We start from the raw sequence: 22449 nt of genomic DNA, 5'->3' as shown, positions 1-22449 counted from the left end.
TCGCTTTCACGAATCAAATTTTTGATATTTTGACATTTTTAGATATTTAGACCACTAATCCAAGTTCAGTGTCTATTAGAATATTAATTATTTAATTTTACTATGTAAATCCTTATGAGAAATAATATGTTTCATTTAAGTTATGGATCATTTTGATAATCAAAAAATATATTTTTTAAATAAAAATCTTAAAATTAATTTACAAACAATATTATATATTTATTGTCAAATAATTGATTAATAGAACAAGTTAATTTTGATGGGGCCTTTATTTGGATGCTTCAAATACAACCCATTAGAAATAATGTGAATGTGTCAAATATTGTGGCACACTCCCTTTATGTACAATCACACACACCCAATAACTTTGTGCAACAAAACTCATAACACTCCCAAACCCTAATTCAACTCCAACTCTTAGCTGTCACTGCCACACTCACTCTATATTTTTTGCTTTCAAAACTCCTTGGAATCCATAATATCATTCCGTTCAGCTCTAGGGTTCTTTGTACTGCAGCAAAGTTACAATCTTTTTTGTTTTATTTACATCTTAATCAAATTTGTATGCAACCATTACTTTACTATCTCACAAGTTTCAATTTTTTTTGTTTAATTTGATAACTGGGGTCGTCATAAAGGTTGAATCATTGTGTAATTGGTGAGAGAGAAAAAGTAAGAAACAGTTATGGTGACGGCTGAAAAGGAGATTGGTGAGGATCATAATAAGGAGATTATTGCTCCAAAGTCTCCATGGAAGAAGACTCCTGTGGTTGATGGGAATGTAGCTGATGTGTCTGTGATGATGGGTAATGAGTCTTGGCCAGCTTTATCTGATGCCCAGAAACCTAAGACCCTTGACATTGCTTCGGCTGCAAAGCCTCAAGATGCAGCGGCATCTGTCACAAGCACCGGTGAGATTGCTCCTAGGTCTTCCTCTGTTCAGGTTAGTCTGTTTTTAATCTGTGATAACATTATTAAATGAAAAAAGTTCATGTTAAGAGAATGATATTTTTTAGTTATGCATGCGTTTTTATTAGTGTATCATACACTGTGTATGTCTCAAGTGAATTTTCTTTGTTAGGATAACAAACATCATGTCTGATTGTGATTTTCATGTTAATGTGATATGTTTTTTGACTTCATTTCAGTTTTTTATTGTTGTGTACTTGTATTATGCCTAATTTTGACATTCATTATTTACGTCTTATTGTTGTAACTAAGCACAAGATTCTGATTATTGATTAACATCCTTGCAGTACCTGTATTTCTCGATATTTTTAATCTATCCATCTTTCACTTACATTGTGAATTTTGTTATATCTCAACGTAGATGTTCCTTGTCATATCTATGTCTTGTGTCTATTATATATGTGCTTCCTAGATTAACATTGGATGATGATATATAGTAAATAACATAGGATCCTAAAGTTCGTCAAATTTCTTAGGTGCTTACTTTTTTTTTGCCTGTTAATTATTTTATTGTTTTGAAAGAAGTAAGTTGTATGCTACCAGATTCTTAACTTCTTTATTGACTGATTTTCTTCTTTGTCTCTGCATGGGGCTGTTCCGCAGAAGTCGAATGGTTCTGAAAACTTTAACCAGTCACATAAGCTGTCATCATCACGTTATCAAAAGCCAGGAGTTAAGCGCAACTCAAGCGGTCCACCTCCTATTCCGGTACCAATGGCTTATCATCCACCAGGTCCTCCATACTTTCATATGATACCTCCACCTCACATCGGAGTTCCTGGGTATGCCTTCCTACCCGTTCCAGGACCTTTTCCGAGTGTTGAAAATCCTGCCGTGAAGCCTGCACCTCAGGCGCCAAGACAAGCTTTTGTTCCACCTGCTCATGCTGTTGATGCCAAAAATGCTCAGCCCCAATTCCAAGGGGATCTCAATTTTAATTCTTCAAGTGGAAGACCAAATATCCAAGAGCAAGGTGATCATTTGAATCATGCTTGGCATCCGCAAAGGCCTTTTCATTCCAGAGCAAACGTGCCTATGCAACAAGGTTTGGGCCCTAGGCCCTTTATAAGACCCCAATTTTATGGTCCATCTCCTGGCTACACGATTGGTCCAAGCTTTCCACGTAAATTTACTATTCACTGCCCTCTCTATATGTGCATCTTTGTGCAATTACATATATATATGCATGCTTTTGTACCTATGGACTTGTGCATTTCCGCACTTGAATTCCATGGGATTTTTTTTCTGCTGTTCTCCTTGAATTTCTCCATCAGTTAGTTCCCGTAACTCAATTTTCATCTTCTGTATAGGACCTGCACCTTTATGGTGTGTCCCTATGGGACCTCCTGGCTCCATTAGGGGACTCCATCCTCAGCAATTTGTTCCATATGCTGTCAACCCAGCACCACATTCACTGCCTCCAGAAACTATGGCATTGAGGACTAGCATTGTTAAACAAATAGACTACTATTTTAGGTGAGTAATCTACCTAATTGTTGATTATGGCTTTTATATCTTTATCTTGCTTTATTTTAATCTGTGAGTTGTTCTTTTCATCTCACATATGCTTATCTAAATTGTAAGGGTGATGTTTCCAGTGATGTCTAAATATCATTATAGACATCAAACCTATGTCTGAGGATTATTGTCTCAGATGAAGAAGTGTTTTAATATTTTAAGGAGTAAAGTAGAAAATAATAATTGCTTTCTAAAAATTCCAAGTTGGGAGTTGTGACACAAAATGAGGTAAAAAGGGTGGCCCAATGCATGAGGCTCCCACCTAATGGGGTCTGGGGAGGGTAGATATACCCAGCCTTATGGTGAAGAGACTGTTTCCAGGATTTGAATCCATGACCTCTGGGTCATAAGGCAAGCAACGTTACCGTTGCATCGAGGCTCACCCAAAAATACTTTGTGAGAGTCAACAAAATAATTCGCACGATAAAGACTACTCATACAGCAAACTGCTGACTTCAGAGCCTTTTCTTGGCAGTGATGAAAATCTGCAGCATGACCAATATCTTATTTCCTTGATGGATGACCAAGGATGGGTTCCCATATCCAGTGTTGCTGGCTTTAAAAGGGTATGTCCAAATATAATTTTGCCTCCAGTTATGTTACATCTATACATTATGAATGCTTGATGATGGTTTGTTCAGCAATCCATTTTATTTACAGTTTTCCACTTATATCATATGGTACAAATTGTCTTGTAGGTTAAGAGAATGAGCACGGACATAGCTTTCATCCTTGATGCACTTCAGAGCTCTAGTATTGTGGAAGTGCAGGTTATATTCACAAAAGTTGTTTTACTTTTCTAAATTTGTGTCTGCTTATAGTCTTAGCCTTTTCATTAACTCTATAATCCAGTTCATTGCGTTAGTTACTTTTGTTCCAAGCTTATTTTTTGTTGGTACTATTTTGTATTTCTTGAACATCTCTGATGTTAATCTTTGGAGTTGGTATTTCAAATGCTCATGTCACAATAGTACACCGATATTTTTTCTTGAAGAAATTTCTCTTTAAATTGGAGTTGTAATTTTGTGTTTGCCAGAAGTTAAAATTCAACATGACAGCGTCTTTTTCAGTTGTCAATGGTGTTCTTGTTCTTTTGAAAATTTAAAATATTTTTGGTCGACATATAGCTTAAATCATCTACACTCCCTCCTTTTGTTTAACTAGTGATCATTTAATTTCGATTGACAATTTCGAATAAATTGTTTTTTTGTCAATACATCTATTAAATTGAAAGCAGGTGTCTGTAATTTTTCCAGCTTTATGTTACAGGATCATAATGGGCCAGGAAATTTGGTGATACCTTACCAATTTGTCGAATTTATTTATTTGCTTTATTTTTTGGTTCTTCGTTTTTAAAGTAGCCCTTATTTGTGTCTTGTTATACTTTTATAGGGTGACAAGATAAGGAAACACAAAGATTGGTCCCAATATATTCAAGTTTCCTCCGGAGATTCAGGATCATCAGTGGCTCAGATTCAACAGAGCCAGCTTGTGGAGGATGCTACCAATTCTTTTGAGAATGCTGATGCTGTTGAAGATAAGACAAAGGAAGCCTCTGACGCAAATCCGGAAGATGTTGCTCAAAATGCAAGTTTAGTGGATCATGTACAGTCAAACACGGACACATTACAAGCTTCACAAACGAACGAAGAACAAGATACTGAGGGTCATCATTCCCTTAATAAACCACTTGCAATAACTGGTGAAAACGTAAAATTCTCTGATTTTAGCACAGCTAATAATAGTTTATGCGGTCTCTCTCAAGAAACTGAGACCAAAACATTTGAGGATAATGAGACTGGAGATGTTTTGGCTGATATGGCTATCAGTGATCTTTCCAATGATTTTTCCAATACATTTATGTTTGATGAAGAGATAGAGCTTGAGCAGAAGCGAAAGACGACTGAGCTTTCTTCTACTAAAGGGTACTGCATAGTCCCAAACTTTCTTAATGATATGTAGATAAAACTAAATTTTTTTCCCGCTATGTTTTATACTCGTTTTCTCAATTTTTTTATTGTTATACTTAGATCCTTATCATTATAAGGTTTGCTTGGAATATGCCTAATACAGGACAACAATTTTCTTCCAGAGCTGCGCTTTAACTGGATTTTTGTCTTAGAGAAGAGAAGCTAAAGTTATTTTTACACTATAATATTTCATGTCAACTTCTATGTGAATAACATTGTTGTAGGAAATGTGGTACATTTTATGCCTAATAAAAACGGGTACACATCTGCTATCCCACACTTTGTACCACTCCATGTGCCATGGGCTTGTGATTGGTCAGACAAAATATATTTAAGTTAAAATTTAATTATTAGGTATTTTTTTGACCAATCATAAACCCATGGCACATGGAGTGACACAAAGTGTGGGACAACAGATGTGCTCCCAATCTTGAGATGTTGTGATGCTGTTAACATTACCGAATATCAAGATTGAAATTTACAAGTTAACATTACCGAATAGCAATCTTGAGATGCTGTGATATACTTTTCTTTATTTTTTGCATCCTGTATGGAATGATATTACTTGGTTGTCATGCTATTGTCATTAAGCATGCATTGATATTATGTTTGAACGTTCATCTGATGGAATTTGTTGCCCTGAAGATTCGATGAAGATGATGATGAGATGACTGTCGTTGAACAGGATGTTCAGAAACTTGTAATTGTTACCCAGGTAATGCTGATGATAAGTAAGGTTAAATTCATATTTTAATCTTTCCTCGAGAGGTTCACCGGCTTATAAGTCAGAGTTAAATTTTTCTTTTACATTTTTAGATAGTTCGGATAGAAACACTAATGAAAATTAAAATAAAGGCTGGAACTGCATAGCTATAACAGATTATATAATACATATTTATAACTCTTGAGAGTGTAATTTCTATTTTTTTGGTTTTATAGATACTGGATTAACCATAATGAGTTGAATATTGATTGCATTAATTTTGTTTCTATGTCAATGTACAGAATAGTGATCTTAAACAAGCATCTAAAAGTAGCAACAAAGAATCAAAATCCATTTCCAATGAGCTTGCTTCTGCAATAAATGATGGACTTTACTTCTACGAGCAGGTTGAGACACCATTGTTCTTTCATTACCAGTTGTTTATCTTGTGCATCGTCATCTTCCTTTTATAAACTTTTAGTTGGCCCCCTAACTATGAACAGGAGCTTAAACATAGACGGTCTAATCGTAGAAAACACAGCTATGAAAACAAAGACCGATACTTGAAATCTCCAAGCCATACTTCAGCTGTATCCAATATAAAGGTTGGTGAGAATATCAGTGAAAATGGTGTTCTTGATGAGTCTGGAAGCGTTAATTCTCGGAGGAAACCAAAAGGCTTTCACAAACAACAATCTTCCTTTAACCATCGGTTTTTCTCGAGCAATTTTAGAAACCATGGAACTGGTCATAACTCTCATGGAATCATATCTGAAAGCCCACCTAGTAATTCGGTTGGGTTTTTCTTCGGTTCTACGCCTCCTGAAAGTCACAGGTAAGTTGAGAATGATTGTTCCCTTTGCTAATGACTGATATTGTTTTACTTTCTTTTTTAGGACCTTTTCCTTTATGGAAGATTATGAAGTAATTATCGGTTGCCTTGTTTGATGACTGAGAAGTGCTTACAATATTAGTCGTAATTTTGCAGTCTCATGCCTTCGAAATTGAGTGTCTCACCAAGTGGGGGTCTTTTTGGGAGTAGTCCACCTGTGGGTTCCATACCTAAGTCCTTTCCACCATTTCAGCATCCAAGTCACCAACTTTTAGAAGAAAACGGTTTCAAACAACAGAAGTAAGTGATTATGCTCTTACAGTATGTTAAAAGTAGGAGGACATTCTCATGTGAATATTCTTCTTTTCAGGTACCTGAAGTATCACAAACGATGCTTGAATGATAGAAAGAAACTTGGAATTGGCTGCAGTGAGGTACACTTCATTTCTTAAGCTCCTATCAAAATTATTTTTAGATATTGACTGATGAACTAAATAAAACTAGCGGTGACCACTTTGGTAATACGGGTTGAATCCTTCTCTCTACTGTCTTTCTAATGTTTAACTATCGACTTCCTTTTTTATTGATTGTATGAATTATCTCCTAAAATTCTTCTTTTGTGGACATGGTGTTATATAGTTCATTTGTGAATATTGTGGACTAGTTACTACACTAATCGTCGTCAATATTGTTTTACACTTCACAGTGGTGCATAACTCTGTGTTTAACTTAAAATACTGTTATTATTTGAAGCTTTCATATCTAAATGTTCTGGACAGACTACCGTGATCTTCATTGTTAGCTTGGGTTTTCACATTAATTTATTTTTCATTGTATTAGCAAATTTAATATTTTTTGTTTCTTAAGTTATATTCTGTTCATATCCACACACTTGCTTATTTGGTTGGAGTTCCCCCGCTTTGTATGTGTATGCAGGAAATGAATACATTATACAGGTTCTGGTCGTATTTTCTTCGAGATCTGTTTGTTCCGTCTATGTACAATGAATTTAAGAAGATAGCAAAGGAAGATGCTGCTGCTAATTATAATTATGGTATAGAGTGCCTTTTCAGGTTCTACAGGTATCAACTTCAGATATGTTTTTCTCAATTTTTTGGACTCAATTGTTGTTAATTGAGAGAAACAGATTATACTGATACCAGTTCTGCTGAATTTTGAATAATTGCTTCTTCAGTTATGGTTTGGAGAAGGAATTTAGAGAAGATCTCTACAGGGATTTTGAACAGTTAACTCTAGACTTCTACGACAAAGGCAATCTGTATGGCCTGGAAAAATATTGGTAAAACCATTGTATTCTTGCCTATTATTTCACAACATATTTATATTTTGTTGTTTTATTCAATTGTTTTCCCGATTTTATGTGATATTTGTCAGTGAGATAAAGAGAAAAAGTTCCAAGTTCTTAGATTGTTTGGGCTCTTTCCTCTACAACATTCTTAAGACTTAAGCTTTTTTCATATTTATGATATTGGCAGGGCGTTTCATCACTATCGCAAGGCACGTGGTCAGAAAGAATCCTTGAATAAACACCCTGAACTTGACAAGCTGCTAAAAGAAGAATACCGAAGTCTGGACGATTTCCGTGCTAAAGAGAAGAACAAGGTGGATGAAGCCGTTAAGGTCACCGGTTAGGTTGAGCATTATGCCTAACTACATCACATGGCAGAGAGTTTTGATGGGCATCCCAAATTTTGAAAAGAACTAACATGTGAGTTGGAGTAGCAGCTAGCCTGCTTTTCGGTTTGTGAATGAAAAGATGAAGATTGTTTCTTTGTTCCCTATATTGGTTAGACTGATTATGCCTCTTGAAGAGGGTTGTTGCTGATTGCCAAGTCTTTTCAAAGTTTCTTTGAATGGATCATTCTGTGGTTTGGTGTAACACTGCATCCTTTCTTTTAGACTTTGGAAAGGCACCTTTTATTGTCTCCAAAAATGTTGTACATATGATTGACTTAGAAGGAGTGGCATATGCAAAAGAGGTCCTTGTTTAATTTTTTAAGGGTTGAAAAATAGGGGAAAGATGATTGTACTTATTTCTTGCCAGATTTGATGAACAATAAGAGAATTTTACTGTAACCTAATGTGCTCAGTTGTTTTATTCAATGATTTGTGGCACACCTAATTGCTATAGTTTAAGAAACCATTAGTTTTCGTTGAGTTTGATGTGTTATAGATTAAACATACTATCAACACACTTGGTATGAGAAACATTGAACCATAATGCTAGATGCATTGCAGACTATGTGGTTGCACATCACATTGAACAAGGTGGAAATGAAATATAAATGAGATGATATCTTATCCATTTTAGTAACGATGTATAATCAAGTTTTTATCCAACTAGGTAGGGCTGGTTAAATCGGTTGAATGACATAGTAGTACTTCAGATGTTTTCTAGTGTTTGCCATTACCTTCCTCTAACATTGGCAGGAAGGACCTACAGTCATGGCTTCCCCCAATCCTCTAGATTCATGTGCCAATCTTCCTTTTGGTTGACCATATAAAACAATACCACAAGTGCTCTTAGAAAGTTTGGACAAAAATAGCAACTTAACCATATGGAAATGGTCATCGGAAAATATTACAGAAGCAATAACCTTCAACCATAGCTTCAGCTTCATACACATTACACTGGCTTCAGCTATATGAAGTCGTTCATAATGGCCTCTATCTGATAAAAAGTGCTGGCACACAAGGCTGCAATAATGGAAAGCCAAACCTTGAAAACAAATTTCATACAAGATAATAAACAACATAGCTTTGCCTCTGATAGTGGTTAGTAAACAATGTTCTTATAATTATCAAACTGAAAATATAGCCAAGGTAAGTTCATAACATGTGCTTTATAACATTCTCTGGAAGAATCAAAGACAATCATTTTAGACTTAATCATTTTATATATGGTTCAACTTCAACCACCTTTTGATTGGTTTGTTCCTCTTCAATTTCCACATCTCCACCACTACCTGTCCCATTTGAAGATATCACATGCACAAAATGATAATGAAATTCTACTTGAGATCAACATGCATGAAAGAGTGACATACAATGAAACCCTCTTTGATATGTCCTTTGTTTTCTTCCTTAAATACTGGTTTTTGACCTTTGTCATCTATTTGTTTCTGTGAAGACTACTTTTCTTGGATGTAGACTTTTCATCATTGCCAAGGACAAAGCCATTCCCAGATTCTCCATCATCATGGCATGACTCAGGATTTGATGATAAAGACATAAGAGATTTTTGTTAAATTCAGGCTTAGGTCCAACAAGTGTTCAGCAGCTAACAATATATTAATGGATTAGCAATGCAAACTCTTGCACACACTCATAGGCACCCAGGGTCCATGAGATGTTTCTAATTGATACAAATTATAATAAGGAACTTAAGCTTGATATGTAATTTTGTCTCTCACCCTCATTCCAATCCTACACAACATATAAAATATATTTCAAGCATGAGGATGGATTCACTTACTCCTCATCATAGCCATCAATTCTAGGAAAATCCACTAGTTTGAATTAATGAGTAAATCTAAATTATTATATCCCTAAAATTGATGGCTAGGATGAGGAGTAAGTGAATCCCCACTCTTCAAGCATAGGAACACTTTTTCCTTTCCTTTGTTACTAGAGTTTGTGACTGAGTGGAAGGAGCAAAGGCATTGAACATTCCCAAGTCTCAACTGTTAATAACAGAATTACAGACCTTTTCTTGAGGACTTGGGCTTTCATTACACTGGTGTATGCATGTAAGACGATTTATTGAGTTTGATTCAATTTATTTGTGCCAGCAATAACTGGTAAACACAGATAACTTCATTTCTGTCAGACTAAATACTGGTGCATAATTACTGTGGTTACAGGTGAGAGGCTTAAACAGCAAATGGTTCAATCTGTCCGTTTGTTAGCCCAAGGTTACCTAAATCTACGACAAACACAATGTTTAGGCGTAATCAAATGGTAAAGTTAATTCTAAGAAAATATGATAAAGGGGTTCCTAAATATTTCCGTATTGAATCAAAACATGAACGGATTGTTTGAGCAACAGGAATGAATTGACTTGAGTAAATTTTAGAATTCCATAACTTACTATATAGGACCAGAATAAAAACTAACCCACGGTCTTTTATATTTCAAATAAAGGATCCAACCAGATAATCACAAAAAACACGTTAAGCATTAAGAAACAGCGCCACGAAGAGCCCATAAGAAACATGTCCTACTAATTACTTCAACCTACCACAAAACAGTAAAAAGACCAAACACATCTGAAGGAATGTGCAAAATGGTTCTGCATGTGGGCTATCAAGATAAGTACTATAAAGTTTAACTGTTCCACTAGATAGTTTGGATCATAATGTTATAACTAGGAGCATTCTGTCATAACTTGTCTCTTAGACCATGGGCCTCAACAAAAGAACATGGAGTTGCAGACCTTCTCCTCCAGTTTAGGCAACTGAGGAACGGGAAGAGCACCAGCAGCAGTCAGACCACCATGACTTGATGATGTCTCAGATTTGTCGTCAAACTTCATAAACTGTCCCATTTGAGTTGCAGCAAGGTGAGCATAGCATATTGGAGCAACTGCAGAAAAGGTTGTCATGATTTTATTTAGACAATACAATCTAACAACAAAATTTTGACAATATAACAACACTGCTAGAAATGTATGCAATAACTTACCAACAGAAATGGCAGTCGTGCTCCTTTGATACCTGTTTCATATATAACAATTTTTTTCACTTTGTAAGATATACCGCATTATTTACCTAGAAGGATATCAGGCAGAAAGACCAGTCTAAAGCATAACTAAACTTCAACTTACACATAGGACAGAGAATGGACAAGTTCCTGTAGATCATCTGCAGAGAAGCCAATTTCATCTAACAGAACATGATAATGAGTAGGCCTAGTGGTGCCCTGAGAAGAAAAGGGGGAAAGAAAGATTAAGAATTGTATATCAAGATTAAAAAAAACACCAACATCAGTTCTCATGTAAACTTGTACATGAAAGAAAGTTGTAACCAGAATTGCCTTGCACATATTCACATCATCTATTTCACAAAATCAACACAACTCGGAATAAAAAAGTCACTTCTATTGGGTGGAAATCATAAAGAGCTTCAACTTCAACTAGGTGAGAGGGAAAAAACAGCCTATCAATGGTACATGTATAATAGAGAGACTAGGACACAACTGTTAAAATACTAATTATATCAAGGTAGAGCGAGTGTGTGTGTAATATAGAATACAAAAAGCAGCAAAAACTCACTATCATTCCAGCATGAGCACACAAATAGAAATCATAATTGCGAGGATGGCAAACTTTATTGTCAATAACAGTGCCTGCAGAACCAAAAATAATAAGCAATGGTGAAATGAAGTTTTGGAGAGAAAAATTATGGTATCTTCTCAAACTTTGAAATAATCCACCTACCAGGGGGAACATTATCAGGTGACCCAGGCTGGAAGAACTTTGTGTGATGGTTCTTTTGAGCCACAATAACCAAAAATTTGGGGTCCCAGTTTTCATCAAGAAATTTGCATGCCTGAATGATCTGATCAAGTTCTTGGTTCAAAACTTGATTAAATTGAGACTCACTTACACCATCCCTAAATTCATAACAAAAAAAATACATGTTCATGGGGATAATTATGGGGGGAAACTTGCACATGATATAATGCTTCAAAAGCAAAAAAAATAACCATTCTGCAGGAAATATCTAATTATAACAAAGAACATCCTTACATCATCTGAAAGAATATATAAATTGAATAATGAATATGCAATTTTGTAATAAATACCAATGAATTTTATTTTATATACAAACACTGAATCACGCCAATTATATACATTTCATACATATTTAACTATTTGTAAATAACTCATCGAAGAGTAAAGATATGAACAACAACAACCTTGCCACCTCTTTAAGGGTATGGTATGAGAATAAAAAACACATCAGACACAGTAATGAATTTTGCACAAGATCCATAAAACGGGTTTAGATTCAAGGGTACCAAATACCAATAATAAGTAAAAAAACTAAAATCATCACAAGAAACTGCAGAATAGGTACCTATTTTATGCGAACGTTTTCATTTAAAATCCCAGAAAAGTCCGCATAGAAAAGTGACTCTTGAACTAACCAAATATTTCTCTATCTATTTCAGCCACCACACAATGTCATCTTTCAAATTGGTAAATCAAACAATGCAGCAAAAACCAAAAAATGACACTTTATAGTAAAAGTTCAGAACAAAGACAACAACGAAACTTTCAACTTAACACACAAAAAAGCAATAAACTTAGGAAAAAATTCAAATAAAATAACCTAAATATGATGATATTGTCTGGCTTCCTCTTCCCAGAACTTGAGTAGAAATCAATCAGAAGTTCCCTGCAGAAAACAAAATCAATCAATTCTTGTAATATGAGTAAAAAAACACACACTGTCAAAGGAAAAATACTAAAATCATTAATAAAATTCTCACTAGATTGCTTAAGGTGTTAGTTCACAGTTTCACCACAAGACGGGCTAGCTACTCCAAAACAGTAGAATTCAATAACCCAGAGCCTCCCCCGCAGGAAAGCGTGGGGGTAAAAATTACAATACAAAAAAATCTACCTGATAATGCCTTCATCCTCCTTATCAGATACTTTCTTGAACAAATTATCAATCATCTCAACCTTGGGAGACTGAGTACGCACACAAGCCCTGTATTTTGATATAAGAGGCCAGTGTCGAGAACTAACCACCTGCATATTTGGCACTCAGCATTCAGGCAAGCACTCAGAAGAAGTAGACAACCAAAATAGTTAGACTGAATATGATCATCTACATTATTCAGAAACAAATGAGACTTCATATAAACACAACGTAAATTACCGCTGCAATTGAAGGAATATCAGATTGCCCTGGAGAGCCATGTGAGACATCCATGCCAAGAATGAGAGTGGGAGCTTTGGAAATGATAGGAATGGAAGGAGAATGCTCAACTCCTAGCAGCGAATTCATCCCACCAAGCTACACGAGAATACACAGTTTCATTTAGAAGAAAAACAAGACTTGCAATAACTGCACACAGACAATAACTACTATTCCAAATAAAAAGTATGTATACCTTAGCGTTGATTTTCAGCAAAACATTAGTCAGATACTGATCATTGACCTTGGTAGGTGCAATGCACTGAGTAACAATACCATAGTCAGCAAGATTCTTCTTCTTCCACGGTCCTGGAAATGTCCAATTAAAATTTCATCAATACAAGCACTTAACACATGCACAGTAAAATAAATAACCATATTCTGTTCAGTTATATCACTAACCATAAAGATCAGAATTTTTCCGCTCAGGAAGCAGACAAAGAAGAAACTTGGGTGCCCCTGGAAGTTTAGACATCATATGCTCGAACATCTTCTCTACCCTAACCACAGGAGGGGCACGCCTAAACTGAGGATTTTCTTCAAATACATCAAAAGGGTCTTCTACCATCTGCCACACGTAAATAACAAGACATTTACATTAAGCCAGCTGCAATCTTTAGTCCAAAGTCAATATGCAGTCAAAGAACTCACTATTCCCTTCATATTTCCACATTTGATCAGGTCCCTCACAAGCCCTTGCATATTGCAGCGTGCTGAAAAGTTGACCACAGCCCATCTCTCTATCTTCACTGGATCAACAATTTTCTGCAGAAGCAGACAAGTCATTAGAAACTCCTAATCAATTTTTTGATCTATTGGATCATACCAACAACAAAAAGAATCGGAATTGAATTAATTACCTTATTATTAAAATTCCATCTCCCATTCCTTGGATTGAAATCCTCCCCATTGCCAAACTTCAACTGTTCATGGAGATTTAATGAAAAAAATTCATTTAACAAGGTCAACATAGAATTTCAAACAAATTTCCATGTTGGAGTACACTTTAAAAAAAACAAATAGAGAAAGCTGCCATTTAGTTTCAACTCCAGAAGGAGTTACTAAAGAAAATAATAAATTGCTATGGAATTATAGTACAGTCAAAGATGCAAAAGCATATTTATACATTTCTCAGTACCATCAAGAAAAGCCAACAAGTATTTTGTTTTAAAAGGAAACACATGACAATACACAACAAAAAACAACCAAATGAATAAAAAATACCCTTGGAGCTTGCAAAACACGGCCATCCACTTGAGTAAAGCTGGGGTTTATCTGAACACCACAATTGCGTAGCATGGGTTCAGCGCCATAGTTGCTTATTTTCAGAGCCTACACAAAGAAAAATAAGGTCACTAAAACACAGTCATATTAAAATTGGAATCTTTAGACTCAAAATTTAGGAAAGACGTACATCAGAGAGAACCCTCATTCGCTCTTGTGGCTTCTGCCTGGACTTCTCCACTAAAGAAGCTCTTTGAAGAGTGGAAAGTGCCTTTGTATAGCGTTGCAAAGACACCAAGGAGCAAAGCTAGGAAAAACACAAATGGAAGCAACAACATTAATATCCTATTAAAATAATATGTAGCCTTTAAAACCAACCTGTAGCAATCAATTTTCAGTAATACACACAAGAACAGAGAACTTAACTACCTCAAGGGGGAAGTAAGTTGGTCGTTTGGGCTTGCCAACATTAATACAGGGGAGATCAGCTGAGTATCGAAGTTGAATGTTTCTATGTTTAACAAAATAGTCATAAACTGTCACTTCCTCAGTAGCATCATCAGCTCCCCCTTTGACCTTCATAGTAAACCTACAATGCCCACAGCTTCATTAAGAACCTTATTCATAATGTAAGAAGCAACTCTAGGATTACAACCACAGAAGAAAAATAATAATTGGTCACCCTATCAAAGGGGTTTAACTGAATAAATAGAAGAATACATTTGCTCTTTGCATGGGAGTTCACTGAGCCCAGAAATCTTGAACTCCTGATTGGATGGGCTAGTTTTGATCCTGAGATTTTTCAGAGTTCTTTTGGCCTGTTTAAGGAAATAAATAAAGGATTATATTGCTTTGACTTCAACATAAATCATGAACAATAAGGAATGATCAAAGAATTTAGTTACCTTTGCCCAGTCAAGTGAAAAGGGATCTCTCACATTTTGATTAGCAATTAAGAAGTCGACCACAGGCCCAGGAGTAATAATCATTGTGGTAGAGACGTCTAAGAAAATTAGAGGATATAATTAAAATAGAATTCAAACATAAATTATACAAATTTGAAGGTACGAGACATAACACAGCTGCACACAGACAATAACTACTATTCCAAATAAAAAGTATGTATACCTTAGCGTTGATTTTCAGCAAAACATTAGTCAGATACTGATCATTGACCTTGGTAGGTGCAATGCACTGAGTAACAATACCATAGTCAGCAAGATTCTTCTTCTTCCACGGTCCTGGAAATGTCCAATTAAAATTTCATCAATACAAGCACTTAACACATGCACAGTAAAATAAATAACCATATTCTGTTCAGTTATATCACTAACCATAAAGATCAGAATTTTTCCGCTCAGGAAGCAGACAAAGAAGAAACTTGGGTGCCCCTGGAAGTTTAGACATCATATGCTCGAACATCTTCTCTACCCTAACCACAGGAGGGGCACGCCTAAACTGAGGATTTTCTTCAAATACATCAAAAGGGTCTTCTACCATCTGCCACACGTAAATAACAAGACATTTACATTAAGCCAGCTGCAATCTTTAGTCCAAAGTCAATATGCAGTCAAAGAACTCACTATTCCCTTCATATTTCCACATTTGATCAGGTCCCTCACAAGCCCTTGCATATTGCAGCGTGCTGAAAAGTTGACCACAGCCCATCTCTCTATCTTCACTGGATCAACAATTTTCTGCAGAAGCAGACAAGTCATTAGAAACTCCTAATCAATTTTTTGATCTATTGGATCATACCAACAACAAAAAGAATCGGAATTGAATTAATTACCTTATTATTAAAATTCCATCTCCCATTCCTTGGATTGAAATCCTCCCCATTGCCAAACTTCAACTGTTCATGGAGATTTAATGAAAAAAATTCATTTAACAAGGTCAACATAGAATTTCAAACAAATTTCCATGTTGGAGTACACTTTAAAAAAAACAAATAGAGAAAGCTGCCATTTAGTTTCAACTCCAGAAGGAGTTACTAAAGAAAATAATAAATTGCTATGGAATTATAGTACAGTCAAAGATGCAAAAGCATATTTATACATTTCTCAGTACCATCAAGAAAAGCCAACAAGTATTTTGTTTTAAAAGGAAACACATGACAATACACAACAAAAAACAACCAAATGAATAAAAAATACCCTTGGAGCTTGCAAAACACGGCCATCCACTTGAGTAAAGCTGGGGTTTATCTGAACACCACAATTGCGTAGCATGGGTTCAGCGCCATAGTTGCTTATTTTCAGAGCCTACACAAAGAAAAATAAGGTCACTAAAACACAGTCATATTAAAATTGGAATCTTTAGACTCAAAATTTAGGAAAGACGTACATCAGAGAGAACCCTCATTCGCTCTTGTGGCTTCTGCCTGGACTTCTCCACTAAAGAAGCTCTTTGAAGAGTGGAAAGTGCCTTTGTATAGCGTTGCAAAGACACCAAGGAGCAAAGCTAGGAAAAACACAAATGGAAGCAACAACATTAATATCCTATTAAAATAATATGTAGCCTTTAAAACCAACCTGTAGCAATCAATTTTCAGTAATACACACAAGAACAGAGAACTTAACTACCTCAAGGGGGAAGTAAGTTGGTCGTTTGGGCTTGCCAACATTAATACAGGGGAGATCAGCTGAGTATCGAAGTTGAATGTTTCTATGTTTAACAAAATAGTCATAAACTGTCACTTCCTCAGTAGCATCATCAGCTCCCCCTTTGACCTTCATAGTAAACCTACAATGCCCACAGCTTCATTAAGAACCTTATTCATAATGTAAGAAGCAACTCTAGGATTACAACCACAGAAGAAAAATAATAATTGGTCACCCTATCAAAGGGGTTTAACTGAATAAATAGAAGAATACATTTGCTCTTTGCATGGGAGTTCACTGAGCCCAGAAATCTTGAACTCCTGATTGGATGGGCTAGTTTTGATCCTGAGATTTTTCAGAGTTCTTTTGGCCTGTTTAAGGAAATAAATAAAGGATTATATTGCTTTGACTTCAACATAAATCATGAACAATAAGGAATGATCAAAGAATTTAGTTACCTTTGCCCAGTCAAGTGAAAAGGGATCTCTCACATTTTGATTAGCAATTAAGAAGTCGACCACAGGCCCAGGAGTAATAATCATTGTGGTAGAGACGTCTAAGAAAATTAGAGGATATAATTAAAATAGAATTCAAACATAAATTATACAAATTTGAAGGTACGAGACATAACACAGATCAAACCTATATTCAGAGACAGGCCACTTTGTGTAGTTCTGAAACTAGAATGGAAACCTCTGCATCCAAGGACACCACCTCCAACATCCGCAAAATTCTTGGGATCATTATGAAAATATGACTGGCGCACAAGTAGGCAGCCTCTGCAACCAATAATTTACAGCTATATTATGGACATTAAAAGGCACTATGCAGACAAAAAATAAAAATATTGAAATAATAATATCACACAACAAATATAGGAACAAAAAGTTGCATACTGCTTAGCAGCATGTTGCCTCAATATGATATCAAGCACCCTTATTGCTTCTTGGAAATTCTCAGATTCCTGCCCACGCAGAGCATTGGCAATGGCCTGCATTGGAATCTTTGAAGCAAAGCTTAGCTCAACTTTGAATGTCTTGGCACGATAGGGGCGTCGCATCCTCTTCTTGTCAGTCTCATTTGGACTTCCATGTTCAGGGCTTAAATTTCCGTTGTTTCTACAAAAAAAGGAAACAGTTAAAAAATAAACCAATTTATAGAATCACCAATTAACAACTACAAAGATTGTAACCTGTTTGAGGTAACATCCTCTAGCACAACTTGAAACTCAAGCTTGTTTCGAGCGAGAGAACCAACTGTAAACAGAGTTTTCTCCCCATCATAAGCAAAGTCCTTTCCGTTTAACTCAGAAGCATAAGTCTCATGCACCTTATCAAGAACTTTTCTCCCCACACCCTTGCCTTCAACAGGGCGTCCATCCTCATATGCAAGGGAAACCTGTTTAAATTTAAAATACAGGAAAATGTCAAGTTTGACTGTTTACAAAGAAGACTAGAAAAAAATAAAGGTAATATCATACACTATACTGGAAGAAATGTCCATCGTTGTTGTTGACATTCACTTTGAAGTGATTAGTGAGAAGTTGCAGCTTAGTTCCCTTTGATCCAGTACCACGTCTGGCAATCGGAACCCTAGAAGGCTTTTTCTTAATAGGCTCAGGTGGTGGGAGCTCCGGATCAGCTTTGACTGGCACAACATCTAGTGGCACAACAGGAGGTGGTGGAGGAAGGGAGTCCTCAGCATCATTACCATTACCATTTCCATTACCATTTGTCTCAAACAAATCCATGTCCTACACAGTTCAAGAAAAAATGTTATTTATAAGTAAACTATCCAATCAAAAATGGTACTGCCAGGTGAATAAGAGAAAGCTAAAAATGGACAATAAAAAACTCAAATAACTAGTATGAAAAGGACATGTAGGCAAACAATGAAATGTGAACTTCAAGGTTAACTATTAGCATCATAAGGTAAATGAAATAGTATGTCAAAATAATATTTTTAGAAAAACCACATTAATTTTCAAAACAAGAAACTGCAAAAGGAGTTGAAATGAATCTTTATCTTCAAAAAGAAAAAGAGCAACTACAGAAAGATGTAAAAAGGAGTCTCTGCTAAAAATGTTGAATGCGTGCTAAACACACATGATAACAATAACATGTGGAATTTGAACCAAAAATAGATAAATAAAATTTATATTTGCAAACAAACAAATTTATCCAGTAGTAGAAGAGTAAGACAGCTCTGGTATAACTAAAAATACGGGAAAAAGTTAATGCAATTACAATTTTGAAGGAAAAAACATAGCTACATAGGGTTAAAACCAATAGCTCTGTTGCACAAAAAGTTGAAATAAAGAAAGTAAAGAGCAAAGTGATATGCGTGTAGAAATACAGCTACTCAGAAAAACAAAAACAGAAGAATAAGACAGCTCTAGTATAACTAAAACCACAGTGTAAAAAACATGAATGCAATTAACTTTGGGAAGAAAAAAGGAGAGTGAAGCAGAAAAAATAAAAATCATTGAAATAAAATAAGTACTTGGCAGAAAGCAATGTGTACAAACATACAGAGAAAAAACACATGCAGCGAGTGACATGTCCCAACACAGCAAAAAGTGCGGCTATAATAATAATAATAATAACAATAATAATAATATTATTATTATTATTATTATAAATAATAAAATCACAAAAAAAATAATAAGGGCTTCATATGGCAGAAAAATCATGAAGCATGTAGCTAAGACCTAGCATCAAAAATACAAATGCCTAAAAATAGCTCATTGTTGAAGCTGATATACGCCAAAGTTTAGTTTTACAAAAAAAAATTAATAAATGAAGCAACGAAAAAATAAAAGCCAGAGAAAAAGAAAAGTGCAAAGTCAACAATGAGAAATTTCAGTGTTGAAACGGCGAAACCTAATTTGAAGACGACGAAGCACATGAGAATACCTCTTTCTCCAAATTTGACAGAGAAACCACGAAGATCAAGGTCAATCACATGCACTGAACAAAAACATCAACACAAAAACGAAAAAAACAACGAAAACGAATAATAACAACATTAAAACATTCCATCATCATAATAAGAAAAAAACATAAATTAACGGTGAAAAATACGAAAATCAAGGTCAATAACATGCACCGAAAAGCAAAAACAATAACAACACTACAACATTTCATAATTAAAAAAATATGAAAAGATGAAAAAAATAACCTAAGAGAGAGAGATTTGAAGCAGAGAAGAAAATGAGAAACCCTATAACCGAAGAGAAAATGGTGTGTGTGAGTGAGTGAGTGAGTTTTTTTTAATAGCGGAGAGAGAATGATATTGATGATGGTGCACAAATATTTTGTACTGTTACAGCATCACAGCCGTTGAATTTGGATGATGATGATGGACGGTTCAGATTTGATCAGGAATTGACTTAGTACTTAGACTCGAATAAAAGAAAATGTGATACGAATGACGCAATGAGTCATAAATGACCGGATGACGGGATTCTAAAAGGTGGAGCATTGTGATTGCGTCGTTCAGTGGGACCCAATAACTATGCGTTTTCACTATGCGTTTTGGTATTATTTAACAAAATATCTATTCTATTTACTTCTTTATTTACTATTGTTATTTTCATAGTTATTATTTTATTTATTGTAACAGATTTTATGTCTATAGTATGATTGAATTTACTCATATTTTTTATCTTACCAATTTAGTCTTTTAAAAAAATCTAAAATGGTCTCCAAAAGTTTCAAATGTGAGTTAAATTAGTCTTTTTCAGGTCAAATAGTCTCTATCAAGTGTCGTAAAATATTCTAAAAAAACTAAAATTAGTATTTACTCTATTTTATTTGATTAACTTTTATCATCCTAAAACTATGCATTTTTGTATATTTAACAAAATATCTGGTCTATTTACTTCTTTATTTATCATTGTTATTTGGAATTTTGGTTATTTTATTTATTCATTTATTGTAACTGATTTTATGTCTATAATAGATTGATTTAATTGATTTATAATTTGTTTGATGAATTTGTTTATTATCCTAAAACTACATGCTACTATTGCATTTTTATCATCTATGATTTGTATCGGATGCTATTTCATTGTCTATATGTTAAAAATTTGGAAATCTAATTAATCATATGTCTTATATTATGTCATAATTTTTTTTAGTATTTATTTATTCTTATATTTTAACCTAACAATTCCAAATTTCATGCCATAATCATTACAAAAAATTATTTTTTCATTTATTTGAATATGATAATTTTCATATCAACGATCATTTTGATATTTTTTTTCTCTCACGAGTTATGTTACCTATGACTTGTTTTCTTATCAACAATAATGTGGATTTGATTATATTAGCACTAGCTTATTTTTACATTGATGATCATTCAGATGATGATTATATCTGCCAATTTTGTAATTCGTAACATTTTTCAATGATTTTTCTGGACCTATATAATTATTTAAATAATTTTATTTAAGAAATTATAACAAACTTAAACCTTAATGAGTTTAGCTTAAGAAACTTGTTAGATATATTTGGATTCATAATTTATTATTTTATTTAGATTTTAGTTAGTTTCATTTTATTTGATTTTATTTATAATTTATGTTTATATTCTCAATTATTATCTGAGTCACTATTATCTTATTATTTGTAACAACTTATTAGTTTTACCAACTTTAGTCATAAACATCTACAATTTTAGATATATATATATTTATTTATTACTTATTTATTTTTTGATGGTATATATGATATTACTTTTAATATCATTGTCTATTTCCTTTTATAATAAGTATATTAAATATTACATATATAGAATATATTATTTAATTTAAGAAAAATATATATATTGACTAAACAAAAATTATTATTATATTATTCATCAATTATATTCCATATAAGAATTAATTCTTAAATATAAGGAATAACATATCAATTAAATTTAATACTTTTCACAATTTGCATAAATATTTCACTCCTAATCTTATTAAATAATTTATTCTAGCAAATCTGTTTATAATGAAGTAAGAGTAACTCTATTGTCTAAAAAAAGTCTCATTTACTATGATTGGTCGACAAAATTATATGCGGATGGAGTTAAATATATATCATATTAATTTTAAAGATGAAAAACTAATAACAACATAAATATTTTTATTTATATAATCTCACGAAACCCGAAAAAAACTGTAATATTGTATTCAATCCTTCGTAGCAACATTTAAACAAATATTAAGTCATAGCCATTTTTAAATTTTTTAAAGTCTAGCATGTATAATATCTTATAAATCAGTGGAATTTTGTCAGTTTGCACTAATAAAAATGTATTTTGGGTATAACTATTATACCATATTAGTCTGAGATTTAATTTGTCCGTTTTCAATCGAATGATTGATGCACGATATTGATAAGTAAATTCAATTCAACTTGAAATATTAAAATGAAACTAGTTTCGGAACTTTTCATTTTCGTTTGGGTGTTTTCTATTAATAACTACAAGCCTGTCAACCCGATTTCCTATTATTTGTAATGTGTATTTTACATATTAAGTTGTATTATATATTGTAATTTGCAGTTGAATATATATTCGTTTGAGATAATTATATTTATTTAAATAAGAGTACTATATCACTTATTTGAATATTGAGGCTTAATATTAATATTAAATTAAGATCTTACAATTACAATATCACTCA

At 34.0% G+C, this 22449-nt stretch overlaps 2 protein-coding genes across 4 annotated transcripts; one reads left to right on the top strand and one right to left on the bottom strand.

Moving 5' to 3' along the window:
- LOC109341026 (la-related protein 1A-like) lies at positions 357-8126 on the top strand. The gene is made up of 14 exons (XM_019578816.1): positions 357-943; positions 1573-2092; positions 2280-2445; positions 2963-3053; positions 3186-3257; positions 3880-4412; positions 5103-5172; positions 5463-5567; positions 5664-5995; positions 6149-6292; positions 6363-6426; positions 6929-7074; positions 7188-7292; positions 7489-8126. The coding sequence occupies exons 1-14, from the start codon at positions 686-688 to the stop codon at positions 7643-7645; spliced, it is 2763 nt and encodes a 920-aa protein (XP_019434361.1). The 5' UTR covers positions 357-685; the 3' UTR covers positions 7646-8126.
- On the bottom strand, positions 10169-20042 carry LOC109341032 (protein argonaute 4A-like). 3 transcript variants are annotated; one of them, XM_019578824.1, is made up of 22 exons: positions 19950-20042; positions 18250-18522; positions 17962-18167; positions 17666-17887; positions 17412-17548; positions 17228-17325; positions 17043-17140; positions 16752-16911; positions 16513-16629; positions 16323-16430; positions 15959-16021; positions 15750-15863; positions 15501-15666; positions 15295-15407; positions 12904-13041; positions 12643-12773; positions 12349-12414; positions 11451-11626; positions 11286-11359; positions 10839-10933; positions 10697-10728; positions 10169-10597 (listed from the first exon to the last, which is right to left on the bottom strand). In XM_019578824.1, the coding sequence occupies exons 2-22, from the start codon at positions 18517-18519 to the stop codon at positions 10422-10424; spliced, it is 2760 nt and encodes a 919-aa protein (XP_019434369.1). In that variant the 5' UTR covers positions 18520-18522; positions 19950-20042; the 3' UTR covers positions 10169-10421. The 3 variants fall into 3 exon arrangements, with proteins under 3 accessions (XP_019434369.1, XP_019434384.1, XP_019434376.1); XM_019578839.1 differs by having other exon boundaries at positions 18250-18523; positions 19977-20014; XM_019578831.1 differs by having other exon boundaries at positions 18250-18525; positions 19957-20008.

This window comes from Lupinus angustifolius, chromosome LG02 (genome assembly GCF_001865875.1).
Source record: "Lupinus angustifolius cultivar Tanjil chromosome LG02, LupAngTanjil_v1.0, whole genome shotgun sequence".
Classification (NCBI taxonomy): domain Eukaryota; kingdom Viridiplantae; phylum Streptophyta; class Magnoliopsida; order Fabales; family Fabaceae; genus Lupinus; species Lupinus angustifolius.
This window is presented reverse-complemented; position numbering and strand designations above follow the sequence as displayed.

Excerpts from the sequence above, each read along its gene's own strand:
- LOC109341032 (XM_019578824.1), bottom strand. The coding sequence starts at position 18,519 with ATGGATTTGTTTGAGACAAATGGTAATGGAAATGGTAATGGTAATGAT. Across the intron at positions 16,022-16,322 it reads GTGTTTTGCAAGCTCCAAGG|TTGAAGTTTGGCAATGGGGA; the intron begins GTATTTTTTATT and ends CTCCATGAACAG. Across the intron at positions 11,360-11,450 it reads ACCTGATAATGTTCCCCCTG|GCACTGTTATTGACAATAAA; the intron begins GTAGGTGGATTA and ends TTGGTTCTGCAG.
- LOC109341026 (XM_019578816.1), top strand. The coding sequence starts at position 686 with ATGGTGACGGCTGAAAAGGAGATTGGTGAGGATCATAATAAGGAGATT. Across the intron at positions 5,996-6,148 it reads ACGCCTCCTGAAAGTCACAG|TCTCATGCCTTCGAAATTGA; the intron begins GTAAGTTGAGAA and ends GTAATTTTGCAG. Across the intron at positions 6,427-6,928 it reads TTGGAATTGGCTGCAGTGAG|GAAATGAATACATTATACAG; the intron begins GTACACTTCATT and ends ATGTGTATGCAG.